At 32.4% G+C, this 15,360-nt stretch overlaps 1 protein-coding gene across 1 annotated transcript; it reads left to right on the top strand.

Annotated features, from left to right (window-relative positions):
* Positions 1-2,600: 2,600 nt before the first annotated feature.
* LOC111632148 (FAST kinase domain-containing protein 1, mitochondrial-like) lies at positions 2,601-13,790 on the top strand. The gene is made up of 8 exons (XM_023376521.1): positions 2,601-2,701; positions 5,923-8,091; positions 8,173-8,301; positions 8,379-8,495; positions 10,637-10,721; positions 10,782-10,896; positions 10,974-11,028; positions 13,726-13,790. The coding sequence occupies exons 2-8, from the start codon at positions 5,973-5,975 to the stop codon at positions 13,788-13,790; spliced, it is 2,685 nt and encodes an 894-aa protein (XP_023232289.1). The 5' UTR covers positions 2,601-2,701; positions 5,923-5,972.
* Positions 13,791-15,360: the final 1,570 nt, after the last annotated feature.

Genomic DNA, 15,360 nt, shown 5'->3' with positions numbered 1-15,360 from the left:
AGGTGCACCCGCACAGGGCCCACTTGGAAGGGAGGCCCAAACTGCTGTTCACAAGAAATTATATTTTTAAATTAAAAATTTTTCCGCTTTTCTACAGCGCGGTTTGGAGATTACATTTCGCCTTACTTAGACCCTAGATGTCTGCTCACCAGTGTTCCCAACTGTAGCGACTTTTAGAGGGACGTAGTGAGGTAGCGGAGACCTCAGACAAATCACCAAAAAGTAGAGACTTTTGATATTTTTTAATTAATTTTTTTGAGAAATTTAAATTTGTGTTTATATTTTTCAAATTTACAGATTTTTCTCTACTTTATAGAGCTTTCTGACAACTACTAATATTATTACGATATACAAACTGTATTTCTAGATTTTTCTACAGTGTGCAGAGCTAGAAATCTGTAAAGGCAACATTTTGTAACAAAAATAAATCTGTCTGAGGATTTTTTTAAAATTACTAAATTGAAAGCGGTAACTCCCGAATAAAATCTTAGTATCGAGGTTGTAAAAGGAGTGCAGAAATTCTGACATCAATTTTTGCTTTATAGTGGTACGCATATGTGGTGTATACCTGAACGGCGGATTAAGCGGTAAGCGAGCTATGCAGGCGCGTAGGATCCGAAGGAGCTCCTTCAGTCTTTAAAATGCTACTGAAAAAAGGGATTGCGAAAACGCAGAAGATAGAAATAGTCCAAAAAAACGCTTCGATATATATAGATACATGGAAGTAATAAATGATATAGCTTTATGGCCAACAATATTAACAGATGCTATTATTGATCATATTCTTAAAACAAACCAAAAAGTATAGAAAAGGGATTTCTTAATAAACGAAAAAAAAGAGTTAAGATAATGGAAATAGATAAAACACCAGATGAAGGAAGTAACTTGACACCCGAAAAATTATTTAAAATACAAATTTACAGTGTTCTTGACACTCTATTGTGTCAAATAGATTGGCGTTATGAAAAAATGAAAACTATCTGTGACGATTTTTGCTTTCGCTGTGGCTGGTCTTTACAATGCATGAGTTTGCTGATTTAAAAAAATCGGCTGCAGATCTCGCTATTAAATATAGCAAAGATTTAAAAAAGTACGAATTCACAAGTGAAATTGAAAGTTTTAATTTTGAAGTAACGACTCTTATACAAAATATAGAAACTGCATCTCCGCTTAATATTCTACAGGCTCTTCATGATTTTGGTTTAATTGAGTCTTACCCAAATATCAATGTCGCTCTTCGAATATTTCTAACTCTTCCCGTTTCTATTGCTTCGTGCGAGAGAAGTTTTAGCAAGTTAAACTTAATAAAAAATTATTTAAGATCAACTATCGGACAAGAGCGATTATCCAATATTTCTATTATTTCAATAGAATACAATATCGTTAAAAATATTAATTATGATGGTGTAATTAATCAATTTGCTGAAATGAAAGTCAGAAAAATTCAATTAAAATAAATGTTATTAAAAATCTATTGTAATGTATTTGTTTTATTATTTTCCCAAAACCAAATAAATTAAGGGGCCTAAATGCAAATTCTTGCACAGGAATGGCTAGTTACGGCTCTGAAAAGAACGACTGTCTGAACCGATCGCCACACAGAAACCCTGTTCCACAAGACGGGACTGGCACTCTAATCACCTCTCTCCAAACCCGCAATCTCTCTATCAACAACAAATGCAACTATTTCTCCGATCGCCTCGACAGATGCTGCAAATTCGACAACATCCGGAAAAAGATTCTCAAACACATCAGCGATTGCCTAAATCTAAATTTAACGAACATATGCGTAGCAGCCCTAACAACATTTTTCAACGAATATAAAAAAAAAATCTACTAAAACTAGTGGTGACCGCCCGATCCCCCCCCACTACTTATCCAATAATACATATACACTAGGGTTTCTTTCCCGGGATCCCGTTTTCCCGGGATTCCCGCCGTTTATTCGCTACGAGAAAAATTCCGAGAAATTTTATTTTCCCGGGAAATCTCGCATTTCAATAATAATTTATCATGTCAGGTTTTCTTTCTATTATTTATTATACGAAAAGTTGCATCTTGAAGACTCACCTAAGAGAGAAATTTTGAGGTTTCATGCTGCATATTATTACCTATGTTTTACAAGTCTCTACTTGTTAGTTCATGTAATATCTATGTATTGTGTTTGCGCATCATTGAACAGCGGAGCACTCGCTGAAAGTAAATATCACTCATCGCACTTTAGTTTATTTTTTATTTCATCTTTAGAAATAAAATAGTATTTTTTTTCGTAATCATTAAAACTCCCAATGAAACGCTTTATTTTACTTTCATCTTATAATGTAGGAGAACATAAATTAATTGAGCCTAACGTGTCCGTATGGGTGAGATTGGCCCTACACTTTTAGTTACTTACTAGAAAATAAATTAAATTATTCAAATTTATGATATTCCTGTATGATCTTTTTTATTCATATAAAATTCTATTTTACTATCTCATCCCGGAATTTCCCGGGATCCCGGGAAAAGAAATTATTTTTCCCGTAATCCCGCTGGAGGCAAATTTCCCGGGAAATAAGAAACCCTAATATACACGCAAGGTAGCTAACGCCCAACCATCCCGCCAGAGGGCGGCCAAACAAGCAAGCAAGCATGGGAAGATTGTGATCGCGGAAGCCTCGTAGCCAAGGTCCAAGTTGCCCCAGAAGATTGTGATGAGTAGGTGAGTATATTAGATCCTTAAAGCACGGAAGAATTACTTTTATTCAAAACTATATAGTTCGTGTTAAATGACTTTTAAATGACCAATAATAATGGAAGAACCTAATTAAAGTATTGTTATTATGGTGATGAATTTATGTTCGGTATTTGTTTATTAACTATACACCAACGTTTTCTCTCTTAATTTTATTTATAATAGAGACATACATGCTAGACATTTCCAAAACACAAATAAAAACTTTAAAATCTTTTATGGAACACTCGAGGTAGGTTTGCCGAACACCGGTTAAGAACGACTGATATAAAAATTAATAAAGTTTGTACTAGTAAACAGTTGAAAGGAATTCTTAAAAGAATAGAACCACTTTTTGTGTTGAATTTCTTTCTTTGAATCCTTTTACACAGACCTGCAGATTTAAAAGTATAGTATTTGTTTTTCACATATAGTTTTGTCCTGGATTTCTTTGATAACTTTTTCTTTTCTGGTCCTAAGATGGTTTGATGCAGTCACAAATTCTCTTTTATGCATGTCTTGATTGCAAAATCATAACTAAACCAAACAAGTGTCAAAACTTGTTACATTTCAAATTAATGTACATTACTTATATGATTCAGTCATAAATTGCTTAATCTCAAAAAGATTTTTAAAAATTGCATGAAAAAGATTTGTGTGTGATATTTGCTGCTAAATTTAAGATAAAAAAAGAAATAATAATTTTGTAAAAAAATCAATTAACTATTTTATTTATATATGGAAAAAAATTATTTCATTTCTAATCTAAGATTTAAAAAAATTATCCTGTGAAGATATGTCAATACAGTATTAATGCTGTGCTATACCAAAATTTTGTTTTGATATACTGAATATCAATATTGTGAGATTAGCAGTGGGTCACTAGTTAATCCCCAAATGACCACTTACTCTGCAACAGGTTGATAAAACCTGATCTCTGAGTCCGTTGGATGGCTAGGAGGGCAAATCAAGTGGGGGGTGCATCGGTAAGTCAGCAGGCTTCCTCAGATAGACAGGAGACAGGTTCAACAAAATAACAAAGCATTTATTGAATAACTAAATCTAAACTACAGGAGGCAAACTTACTACTAAGGTTAAATGTGGTTATATTAAAATATTTATAGAATATGGCAACTACTTTTGTAGCTATGTCGCTGACCTAATTTCTAGTTCGAGAGAGAGCACTTTTACAAATTCTAGATCCCCTAAATACCTCTCGGTGGAAGGGAGAGTTGGCAAGATTGTCTATATGGAAGAGTAGGAGTCTTGGTATCTTCAAGATTGTCTATATGGAAGAGTAGGAGTCTTGGTATATAAGAGGTAGGAGTCTTGGTATCTTCTATCCGATGTCCTCTCCCTGTAGCTGAAACAGGTCCACTGTATGGAGGTTTGGGAGGTTTGGCTGCTGCTGTAGATGACATGCACACTGCAGTGGATGCAGCTTGGCAAGAGATATCTCAGGCAACCATTAATCTCTTTATTGATAGTATGCCTCGCTGTATAGTGGCCAGTAAAGCTACCAATTGGAGCCATATTTGTTACTGAATGAACAAGTGTCTTTTGCATATTTTTGTTCTTTTAATCATATCTTTGTCACCTCTATGGTCCTGCAATGTACATGTGGCTCTGCATATTCCTTCATGGTGTTGCAATTTAACTTTTGAGAAGTGCATAATTTACATAATTCTAAAATTAAATTAACTTGGTTTATTATAATAAGTAGGGTGGACCATTTTAATTAATCTAATGGAATAACTTGAAAAATTCACATCCTACACAAAAAATTATGTAGCCAAAAATATCAGACTGAGGGTGCCACAAGATTTCACTATAGATAGTGTTACAATTATGGTGAAAATGGGGTCAACTTCATTTACTTCAATGGGATCCTCTATTTTTTATTTCATATTCTGATTTACATAAAAAATAAACAAACTTTTATCTAAAACAATTTTTCAAAAGATGCACCTATTGCAAGTTATGAATGTTTAAAGTTTTATATAGCCATCATACAGTTCATACATAAATCTGTGGATATCTGTGAAATTCTCTGAAAAAAAAAGAAAGAAAAATGCTAAAAAATGTCAGTAGGAAACTATTATTATTTGGTGGAATTGAAGTTTTTTTTTTTTTTTTTAAATAATGAACTGATACAAGAATTAAGCATATTAATGCAATAAATCTTGTGATAAAAAAAGACATTGATCTTGAATCCACCAAAATAATAATCATTCCCTAATGAGTTTTTTAATAGATTTCACAGATTTGTGTGTGTAATGTGTGGCAACTGCAAGAAACTTCAAATGCCACTGATTGTAGTACCATCTACGATGAAACCCAAGTCCTATCTTGTGGTACTCTTGAAGTCTAACATTTTTCACTGAATGATTATTTTTGTAGAATGTGTATTTTTTGAGTTATTCCACTGGATTAATTAAAATGGTCCAACCTATATATATGCAGTATACTGAGTGCTTAAGATTATGATATTTCATTTAAAACTCAGTAATTTCAGAATATCTGTATTTATGCTGCTTATTGTAATGTGGTATTACTGTAGATTGCATTACATCTAGCAACCTGGACATGAAACTCTGTGGAAGTTCCAGTTCCAATGACCAGCCTTGTCTGAAGTTGAGCAGTATCAATGATCTATGTCAATCGACATCACATTCATTTGTTTCTTGGTTCAGACTATCATGGTGTCTTGCATTTACATTTACATGAAAATATAAATTATTAGTCAGAAATAATTATTTAAAAAGAGCATTTAAAATATAAAGTATAACTTTTAGTTTTTGAAGAAGTTTATAAGAAGTTTTGAATTCAAAAACAATCCAGATGAATAGAAAATAAAAAATTGGAGTAGTTGAAAAAATTTCAGTAAACAAATGTTTGGTATGTATATTTGCAAATGTTTAATCTGTTTGTTAACAAAATAATGTTATTTCTTTGAATATCAAATGAACAGCTGGATTTCTTTATCAGACTATTAAGGCTAAATCATTACTAAGCAATTTGGCAGTAGACTGGCTACATCTTTGTGTTTTCTTTGTTTTTGATGTTTAAAACATTTAATCTTATTATTGTACAGTACATATTTGTTATTGAAACATTTTATATATCATTTTTTCAGTATTCAGAATGAATATTAAATTAAAAACAAAAATCTTATAAATTGTTTAATAAAATTCTTGTTTATTTTACAGATTCTACCAGGAATATAAAGTTGATATTTTCACAAATATTTAATATTTTAATGACTTCATCTATGCTACAATACTTAAATAAGTGGTATTCTTTCAATAAGATGTGTTTAACTTTACATAATATTCCAAGGAACTATTTTATATCACATCATTTTTCAAAATGTTTAGAAAATGGAGATAGTGCAAAAGCTCAATTATTACTTCAGTTAGTGAAACCATCTAGTCAGAAGGACAATCTTTCATCCTCAAGAATTTTAAAGAAATTAGAACTTACTAAATCAGTCCAGGAAGTTTTACTATTAACAAGTTTTCAAAATAGTCTTGGACCAAATGAATTGGCTTTTTCATTAAAAACTCTAAAAGAACATCAGTATTTGTTGCTATCTACTTATTGTTGGGCTTATAATAATGAAAGAATTTTATGGGTGCAATCAAAAATTGATACTGATATTCAAAAAAATTTTTATCCACTGTTAAAATCATCTGAATTTATACAAATCTGCAATGCCTTAAAAGATTCCTTTGCTTCATTATCTAATACTGAGCTTTTAATAAGTTTACATTCATTATTACGTCTTCATTTTCCTTGTGATCACGTACTGAGTATGTTATTACAACAAGAATGTTTGCAAAGAAGTCATAAATTTGATTTAATGGAACTATCCTTATTTGCTTCAATAGGAAATATGCTACAAAGAGGTGGAATCTTTATTAATAGCCTTACATGCAATCATTTAGAAAAACTTTTAAAGAATGATGAATTAACACCTGTAAACTTAAATTACTTGATTGATATCTTATGTCATACTACTTATTTTTTATCCTCAGATTTTATTGAAGAACTTCAGACAAAAGTGATAAAAGTTATAAAACAGAATGAAAATAATATTTCAACATCAAGTTTAATTAGTTTACTTGAAACATTCCTTAATAAATTAGGAAAAATTAATACCAGTTTTTTGGATGAGATTTATAAGAATTTATCTCTCAATATAGAAACCTTGAATATACATCAGCTAAGAGACATTTTATTTTTGCTTACATTTTATAATTATTCAACAAAAGAAATTATAGAAATTATTAAAAGAAGAGCACATGAAATATTTTGTAATGGTTATCTCTCTGCTTCAGATGTTGTTAGTTTTCTTAATGTATTTGATATTTGTGGATGGAGTGATGGATGTACTGAAAATGTAAAGCATTTATTGTCTTTACATATTCCTGAATTTGACGTTCTTCTTTTAAAACATGCTGCTAGTAATAAATTTCTGCATAATTGCCTGGATAAGAATATTTTAGACAAATTCAGCAATCGTGTATTAGTAAAACTTCAAGATCTTTCTGGATCAATATCTTGTCTTTTAAGTGTTTTAAAATTGTATTCAAAAATTAAGTATAAAAATCAATCATTTCATTTTCATCTTAGAGAAACAGTTCTTCAGTTAATTGAAAAAAAGGTATTTCACACTGGACATCTTGGAATATTTTATCAATATCTTCTTTCTTCAAATCATAAAGACTCAACAGCTTTTGTAATTAATAATGTTAAGCATAATCTTTCTCAGTTTTCACTTTCAGAAATTGTCCTTATTAGTAAGCAGTTAAATTTTTCAAATACACAAACTGCATTTACATATAATTGTCAATCAGAAATAATGTTGAAAAATTTAAAAAAATGTATATCTCATAGACAAAATGAAATTCAAAATTTAAAACAGTTAAATGTTGTTCTTAAAAATTTCCCTCAAAAATACTTTATAAATGAGAATAATTATTTGAATATACCAGAACTTTATGATCGATTGGCAAGCACTGTGGATTTAAAAACAATAAAATGGTCATGCAGTTATCTAACTAGAGAAATGATATATCTTCCAAAGACATTACACATATTCACAAGTTTTATACAAGAAAATTTAAAAAGACTTGCATTACCAATAATTTTATCATTTCTGCAATTGTGTGCTTTGGTTAATTTTACACCAGATAACTTAGAAGATATAATAAAAATTAGTATAGTGCAATTAAAAGATGAAAATAATTTATTAAAAAATATCAATCTGTTATCGTTAACTCATTGTTGTGTTGTTCTTGGATATTTTCCGCATGAAATTATACAGCTAATTTTTAACATTCAATTTGTGAAAAATTTTGACAAGTTTTGTGAAGGTATGATTAATATTTGTTATTTAATAGTGAAAACTGATTAGTTTTCCATAAAATAAAAGAAATTATTTATGGTTTTATCAGAAAATCCAAATATCCAAAATAAATTTATTCAGAGATTCTTTGATGTAAATTGCTGTACAGTTCTTGAATGCCCAGAAATAGATGTACCTTGGTTTCATCAATATTTTGAAAATGAAAGAGAAGAGAGTGGCAAGTATTACTTTGTTTATTTTTAATTGAAGAAAAATTATTTATTTAATGAAATAATTTATTGAATTTTTTTCTAGCTCATTATGATTATTCTAAATGGAATGAAATTGTGAAATGTTCTTTAATAGAAGTATTAGGTGGACCTGAATTTTTAAAAACTAAGAGGATACATTATCCATACCATTACAAAATAGGTAAGAATTGAATTGCACGTTAACAATACTGGCAACCTATAATAAAATATATGCTATAAAATATTTTTAAAAATATAAGAATATATTGTAAGCTTGTTTATGGAAACAGTTGATATATGGACCAAATTCTTGGATGTTGTCATAGGAAAAGATTAATGTAAATTGTCTTTCATATATACTCATTGCAGAGAAAGTTTAAATAAATTTTTTTTTACATTTAGTACAAGAGCTAAAATATGACAAATCTGGATTCAAATTTTATGTATAGCAAGTCTTCACTTAGCATTGTTTGATTTAATGTCATTTTGTTATAATATTGTCAAGGAAAGATACAAGTACATTTGTAATCATCTACAATTGTTGAATTTTTTTTATAAACAATAAAATTGATTCTATGAGATGAAAAAATAAATTCTGGAGATTGCAAACATGATTCTATTAGATTAATATTAACTGAATTATATCTTGTTTTATATTATTTAGTCTATAGTAAAATTGATTTTGTTATATAATTAATATATTGGGTTAGCAAACTTTTCATTTGCTAACCCAATGTATTATTATTGTTACTATTTATAAGGAGAAGACCAGATATTAGGTCTCTGATTAGAATGAAACTTGGTGAGCATGTAGCTCCAAACACAAACAACTCCTTTTCCAAATGATAGGACCCAAAAAACAGACCTCTGAAAATTGAGTGTTTAGCTTAAGATTTTGGGAGTTTCATTTTTCCTTTTAATGGTGATAGCCATGTGGATAAGATGCTAAGTATTGGAGTATTGGAGCTACAAGATGTAGGTTTGAACCTTCAAAATTTTAGTTTTCTTGTAGATCTAGTACTAAGCATCTTATCCACATAGCTATCACCATTACAAGTAAAAATGAAACTTCCAAAAACTATAAGCTAAACACTCAATTTTCAAAGGCCTGTTTTTTGGAAATGCTTGAGAAGTGGGTCCTATCATTTGGATAAGGAGTTGTTTGCATTTGGAGCTACATGCTCATCAAGTTTCATTTGAATCAGAGACCGAACATCTGGCCCTCTCCTTGTTAGTGTTATTTTTTGATTAATTGAATTTTTAAGACTAAGCAAGTAATTTATATATACACTCATGTCCAAATATAAGCATAATTATCTAATCCATAGATAGATTAAAAAATTAACAGTAAAATATTTCCAGAATGTTCCATTATAAAGCACAAATTTATGCAAAATATGCAGGCTCCATAAATACAGCAGTTGAATGTCACTGTTTCATTACTTTGTGGTTTTATTTTAATTTTTAAAGTTNGGTCTAAGACAGTTCCTTGGTGCGAACGCTCTCGACCGTTTCAATCTCGACTGAAACGAGGTTCTATCGCGATCGACTGGAGAGAGTTCTTGAAACTAGATCCAGTCATAAGAGAGATCCCACAATCCCACGCGCGCAAGAAAATACAAGATGGCTGCTGAACACGTGTCCGGCTATCGACAGAAAAATAAAAAAGACATCTGGAGAGACGATGCAATACAATTAATTTAAAATAATTGTTTTTTAATATATAGTTTTTTGATCTTCACACATGTTCAAAACTTAAGGACAGATGGCATTTTACACGAATAGAGAGAACTGTAGATGAATGCAGACAAGTATGGAAAGAACTGTATTATTTGATATCTAACACAGAGTAATACACAACTTGCAGGATTTTACAAATGAAAGCAAGTAAAGTAAGTCTTTGGTGAATGGATGAAAAGTGCATATTAATATGAATGCAGAGAGTCTTATTAGTGTGGAATATGTCCCCCTAGAACTGCGTTGGTGATGAGCCTGCCATGATGCAAAGTGCCATGTGGCACTTTGCATCATGGTAGGCTCATCACCAACTAATCAGGTCACTGATTGGCAACTTGATCATTTAGTAACTTTTGTATCTATCATTGCTAGCAATTGTGTTTGTCTAAGTTTTGGATACATGTGCACAGATACATATTGAAACATAAACAGAATTTAACACTGACAATATCATGTATGCATTAGCTGCCTGATAGTATTAAATAACATATAATAAATTATATGTAATTTAACAGTATTTATTTTAGTCTTTAAAATGTAATATAATTTATTATATATAATCAATTATTATTTTTATATTCTTAGATATGGAATGCTGGTTAACAAATGACAATATTCCAATTTGTTATAAAGATATAACAAAATTAAAATCTGTAAAGAATGTAGAAAGGTAAGTTAATTAAAAATAAAATATGATTTAAATATATTTATGCCAATTTTTATTATTTAGAATTGCTATTTTAATTCTGCAACCTCATCATTTATGCTCCAATGTGCCACATCTGCTAGGAACTACAAATATGAAGATACGTCATCTGCAGTTGTTAGGATACAGAGTAGTAAAGGTAAAAATAAAATATATGCTTTGGAATAGTATACTTATCTTAATTTGGTAAAATAAAAATTGATATTTATATTACAGATACCATATACAGATTTAAATTGTTTTGAAAATGAAGAAGATAGGTATAAATATTTTGGGAATAAATTATTTGTAAATAGTGTATAAAGTTCAAATAAATTCTTAAAATAATTTTGAAATTAATTGTGAAAGATCTGATTAAATTAAATAGAAATTACCACTACTGATTAAACATGCAGATATATTATTAAAACATTATTTTATTTACATTTTATAATTTTGAATAAACAGAATAAGTTTATTCAAAATTTTGGAGAAATAATTACTTAGAGATTTACATTTAAAAGTTTTAAGGTTTAAAGTAGTAAGAACAAAAGTGAATTATTGTTTTTAAGAAATTATTTTTTTTTATTTTGAGGACATCTATTGCAGGGATCCGTAATTTACAGTCTCCAAAGCATATTTATCCACCCTGCAAAGCTTCTTTTTACTGACACGTTCTATCAACATTTGAAGTAGTGCAAAGCACTACTACAAAATGTTTCAAAAGTACTTTGAATGCACTACTAGTGCATTCGAAGGGAGTGTATTACAATAAAATTACTATAAAAGTTTGAACATTGAGTATATTACTATAAAACTAAAATGTCAAAAAGTTCAAATAAATTTAGCTTTACGAGATGTCAGTTAGCTCTTCGACGCTTAGAACATTGAAAAGTTTGTTTGCATGTGCTTAAATTAATCGTCCAACATTCGCGGGACAATTAATTTAAGCACCTGTAACCTATCTAATTTTTTATTAATTTGCTATACATTATTTTAAACAACAGTATTTTTATTTTATTTTGCTAAAGATTATTAGATTAAAAATTATTATTTATAGTTATTTAGCTAACATATATACAACTGATATTTTATGAAAATTATATGTCTCAAAACATCAAAGTTTTTTTATAGTACCACTCGGTGGGCACTAAGAGAGCCTTTTTAGAAAATCCATTGTGAGTGTGGGCAGGCCCACAATGAGTCGGCCGGGGGTGAGGGACGGAGCCTGATGTATCCGGACAGAAAAAACCTGGGGCTTTTCGACCCGTCCGGATTCGAACTTGAATCTCCCAGAATAGCAGACTCTGGGAGATCAAAATGAAACCCACCGTAATTGCTTGGCCATCCCGCCAAAACGTCTGAGTCGGGTAGGGCATCAAGTACTAACATAAAACCACCCTACCTGTGAAAAGGTGTTCTAATTTTCGTACTTTTGAAAATATGTCAAAGATTAAATCTTTTTCAGATTTAAAGTGTAATCAACATAACAATGATAAATACAAAGTTCAATAAAGTAGAAATAAACGATATGGCGACTGCCCCTTACAACATGGCTCCTAGTCAATTTCAACCAACACAAGATACGTTATACCCCGTTCGCACCGAGCATTTCGATCTAGATTGTGACTAAGGTCGGAGAGAGTTCCTTGGTGCGAACGCTCTCGACCGTTTCAATCTCGACTGAAACGAGGTTCTATCGCGATCGACTGGAGAGAGTTCTTGAAACTAGATCCAGTCATAAGAGAGATCCCACAATCCCACGCGCGCGAGAAAATACAAGATGGCTGCTGAACACGTGTCCGGCTATCGACAGAAAAATAAAAAAGACATCTGGAGAGACGATGACATCTGTCTATTATTAGATATACGGCAAGAAAAAGTATTTATTTCTAACCAAAACTCCCATTTTGTTTGTTGGTGTTCGTGACTTACCGCGTACTTATGTCAATTTTATCATCGCGTGTAATAGCCGGGTTCTTCTCAAGCGAGTTACCTGTGCGAACAGCACGACGTTCCACTAGCGACAGTCACAATCCAGATTGTGGGTAAATCGAGATCGAAGTGAGTCGTGGATTGTGTGCGAACGGGGTATTAGGCAATCCGTGGTGGTGGTCCACATCCACAATGCTTTTTTTTTTCCTCTAACTCTTTTCGCCCTGTGGGCACTAGGAAGGCCTCTTTTTGCAAGCCCATTATGGGTTTGGCCAGGCCCACAATGGGGCTGCCGGATAGTGAGGGATGGGGCCCGACATATCCGAACGGACCACCACCCCCGAAAAATTCTTGGGGATTTTTCGACCTGTTCGGATTAGAACACGGGTCTCTCAGAGTGGTAGGCTGCCGCCTTGGCCGCTTGGCCATCCGGCCACACATCCACAATGCTGTCACGTGAAAGTCACTTTAGTAATAAATTAAGATATCTGAACGTGTTGCCTGGTAAGGCGTCTTTGTTATAAGAACTAAGTTTGGAAGTGTTGTAAACAAAATTCAAGATGACTTCTATGAGCGGAATAATAATTGTTCACTTCTTTAGACTGGGGAATACAGTAATATCTTGACTTACTCTACCCCGACTTACGCGAACCCGGAGTTACGCGATTTTCAAATCTCATCGATTCGTCTTTTGTTTGAGCGGCACGCAACTCTTGATTACTCACCCCCCACACTGCTGTTCAGCTTACATGTTCGGACGTGTCGCGCGGAATCGACACATAGCTACAATTTATTTTTTGTTATTTATTTCTGTGTTTGTTATATCTACGGAGACTTGAGAGACTCTATGTGGTGATTTCTTGTAACCGTGAACGAATCAAAAGACGAGATAAGATTAACGAGAACATTTATTAGTTTACATACATCCGATTTGGGTTTTACACAAATTGCGAAATTATACTCCGACTTACGCGGTTATCGCTCGGTCCCACCTATCGCGTAAGTTCGGGGTATCACTGTACAAAGTATTTCAATGTGATTTCTATGGTTCCAGACAAGTTCTGTGAACACAAGGTCAAGGACACTAATGTTCCCTATGGAGCCACCGTATATCCTTAGTTCCAAGGTCACGGTATAGATTTTATGCTTTCATGCTATTTCATTTGAAATAGGCATCAGAATGAAAAGTTATGTCAATGGTGTAAGGAACCAAGTCCGAGCATTATTTTTATTTACTTTTATTTTGCTTTTTATTATATTTTTGTTTGGGGCTTATGTTTTGTTAGGACGAAGGTTTCCTCACCATTCACCTTAGAAACTTAAAAATAGAAGAGAAACCAACTCACCAACGAGAGAAAAGTGTTGTAGAAAAAACTCGCACACACGTGCGCTCCCGAGCGGAAAAAACTAAGTCCGCACCAAGAAAAAGGGGGGAGACCCCACAAGCACAACTTAGGGACTCACTAAACCTTAAAGAATAAAAACATCCCAACAATTGTCAAAAAGAATAATGTAAAAGGTTAGCGAGTATTGTCGGAAAATAGGCTGCCAGACAAATAGAGAAAGTTTATTGTTAGCAAATAAGTATGTAAATGAGGGGAGTGATTGCATTCAGAATTGTGACGTCACCTCACAGTATAAAGTCTGAACGTCAAGTGAAGATGAACGAGGTGAATTCTAGTTAGCAACGAGCTTGGTGAGCTTTGTAGCAGTGAACGAGAGAGGTGTCCAATAGGATCAAATAGTTCCAAGGCAATTTTGAAGTTATTCGATTTGTGGATCGACGAATAGAGAAAGTCTTGAGAGTTGAGGAAATAGGTTCCTAGTACAGTGGTACCTCGTATAACGTACGCCTCGAATAACGGACACTGCAAACAACAGACTTTCTGTTTGGCCGTTACATGACTCGAGCATAGGACTGGCTGCGAACAACAGACTTTCTGTTCAGCAGTTACGTGAGGCGAACAATGGACTTTCTGCGAACAAGTGCGAATAATATTTTCACTCTTTTGCCGTTGCCAATGACAATCTGCTATTTTTATAATATATTAGTGTTATTAGAATATATTAGTATATCTGAAGTACAGAGCTCCCGTTGGGATTCGGCTTGCTTCCTTGTTTATTACGTACATCACCTCAGTTCAGGGTATTTACATTTATTCAAGTGTTGTGCAAATCATGGCTTCTAAAAATACAGAAAGATGATTTCAATTAAAACAATGCAAGAAATCATCAGAAGGAGTGAAAGTTGACAACAACTTTCTTGTCGAATGGGAGTGTTTCAGGAGTTTACTAACGCTCATTATCCAAACAGAGCTGAGGCCACCAGGATCAATGATCTCTACAATGACACCCTTGCCCGTCATTTCCGACAGGTGTTGAAGAAGAGAGAGAAACAGACCACCTTGGACATGTTTTTTAAGAAGCCAGCAGGCAAAAAACAAAGAATGGAACAAGAGGAGTTGACCCTGCAAGCTCCGGAAGTCTCTCCTGAATCTGACTAATTAAAAAACAATAAAAAGAGATCCGCTGCGATGTGTATAAAGTCTGTATCTGTATGAATGTGTGAAGAAAGTATTCCTCCATCTCTTCCTTACAATGTCTACCTTACCCGGCATAATTGGTGACTGCTCCATTTTCATTTTTTTAATGGTACAGTATGGTTATTTTATGCTGCGGAACGAATTAT

Source organism: Centruroides sculpturatus, unplaced genomic scaffold (genome assembly GCF_000671375.1).
Source record: "Centruroides sculpturatus isolate CEXI.00-Female unplaced genomic scaffold, Cexi_2.0 scaffold616, whole genome shotgun sequence".
NCBI lineage: Eukaryota > Metazoa > Arthropoda > Arachnida > Scorpiones > Buthidae > Centruroides > Centruroides sculpturatus.
This window is presented reverse-complemented; position numbering and strand designations above follow the sequence as displayed.

Coding starts and splice junctions, on each gene's coding strand:
- LOC111632148 (XM_023376521.1), top strand. CDS start 5,973: ATGACTTCATCTATGCTACAATACTTAAATAAGTGGTATTCTTTCAAT. Junction 8,092..8,172: donor TTTTGACAAGTTTTGTGAAG/GTATGATTAATA, acceptor TGGTTTTATCAG/AAAATCCAAATATCCAAAAT. Junction 11,029..13,725: donor AGAAGATAGGTATAAATATT/TTGGGAATAAAT, acceptor CTATGGTTCCAG/ACAAGTTCTGTGAACACAAG.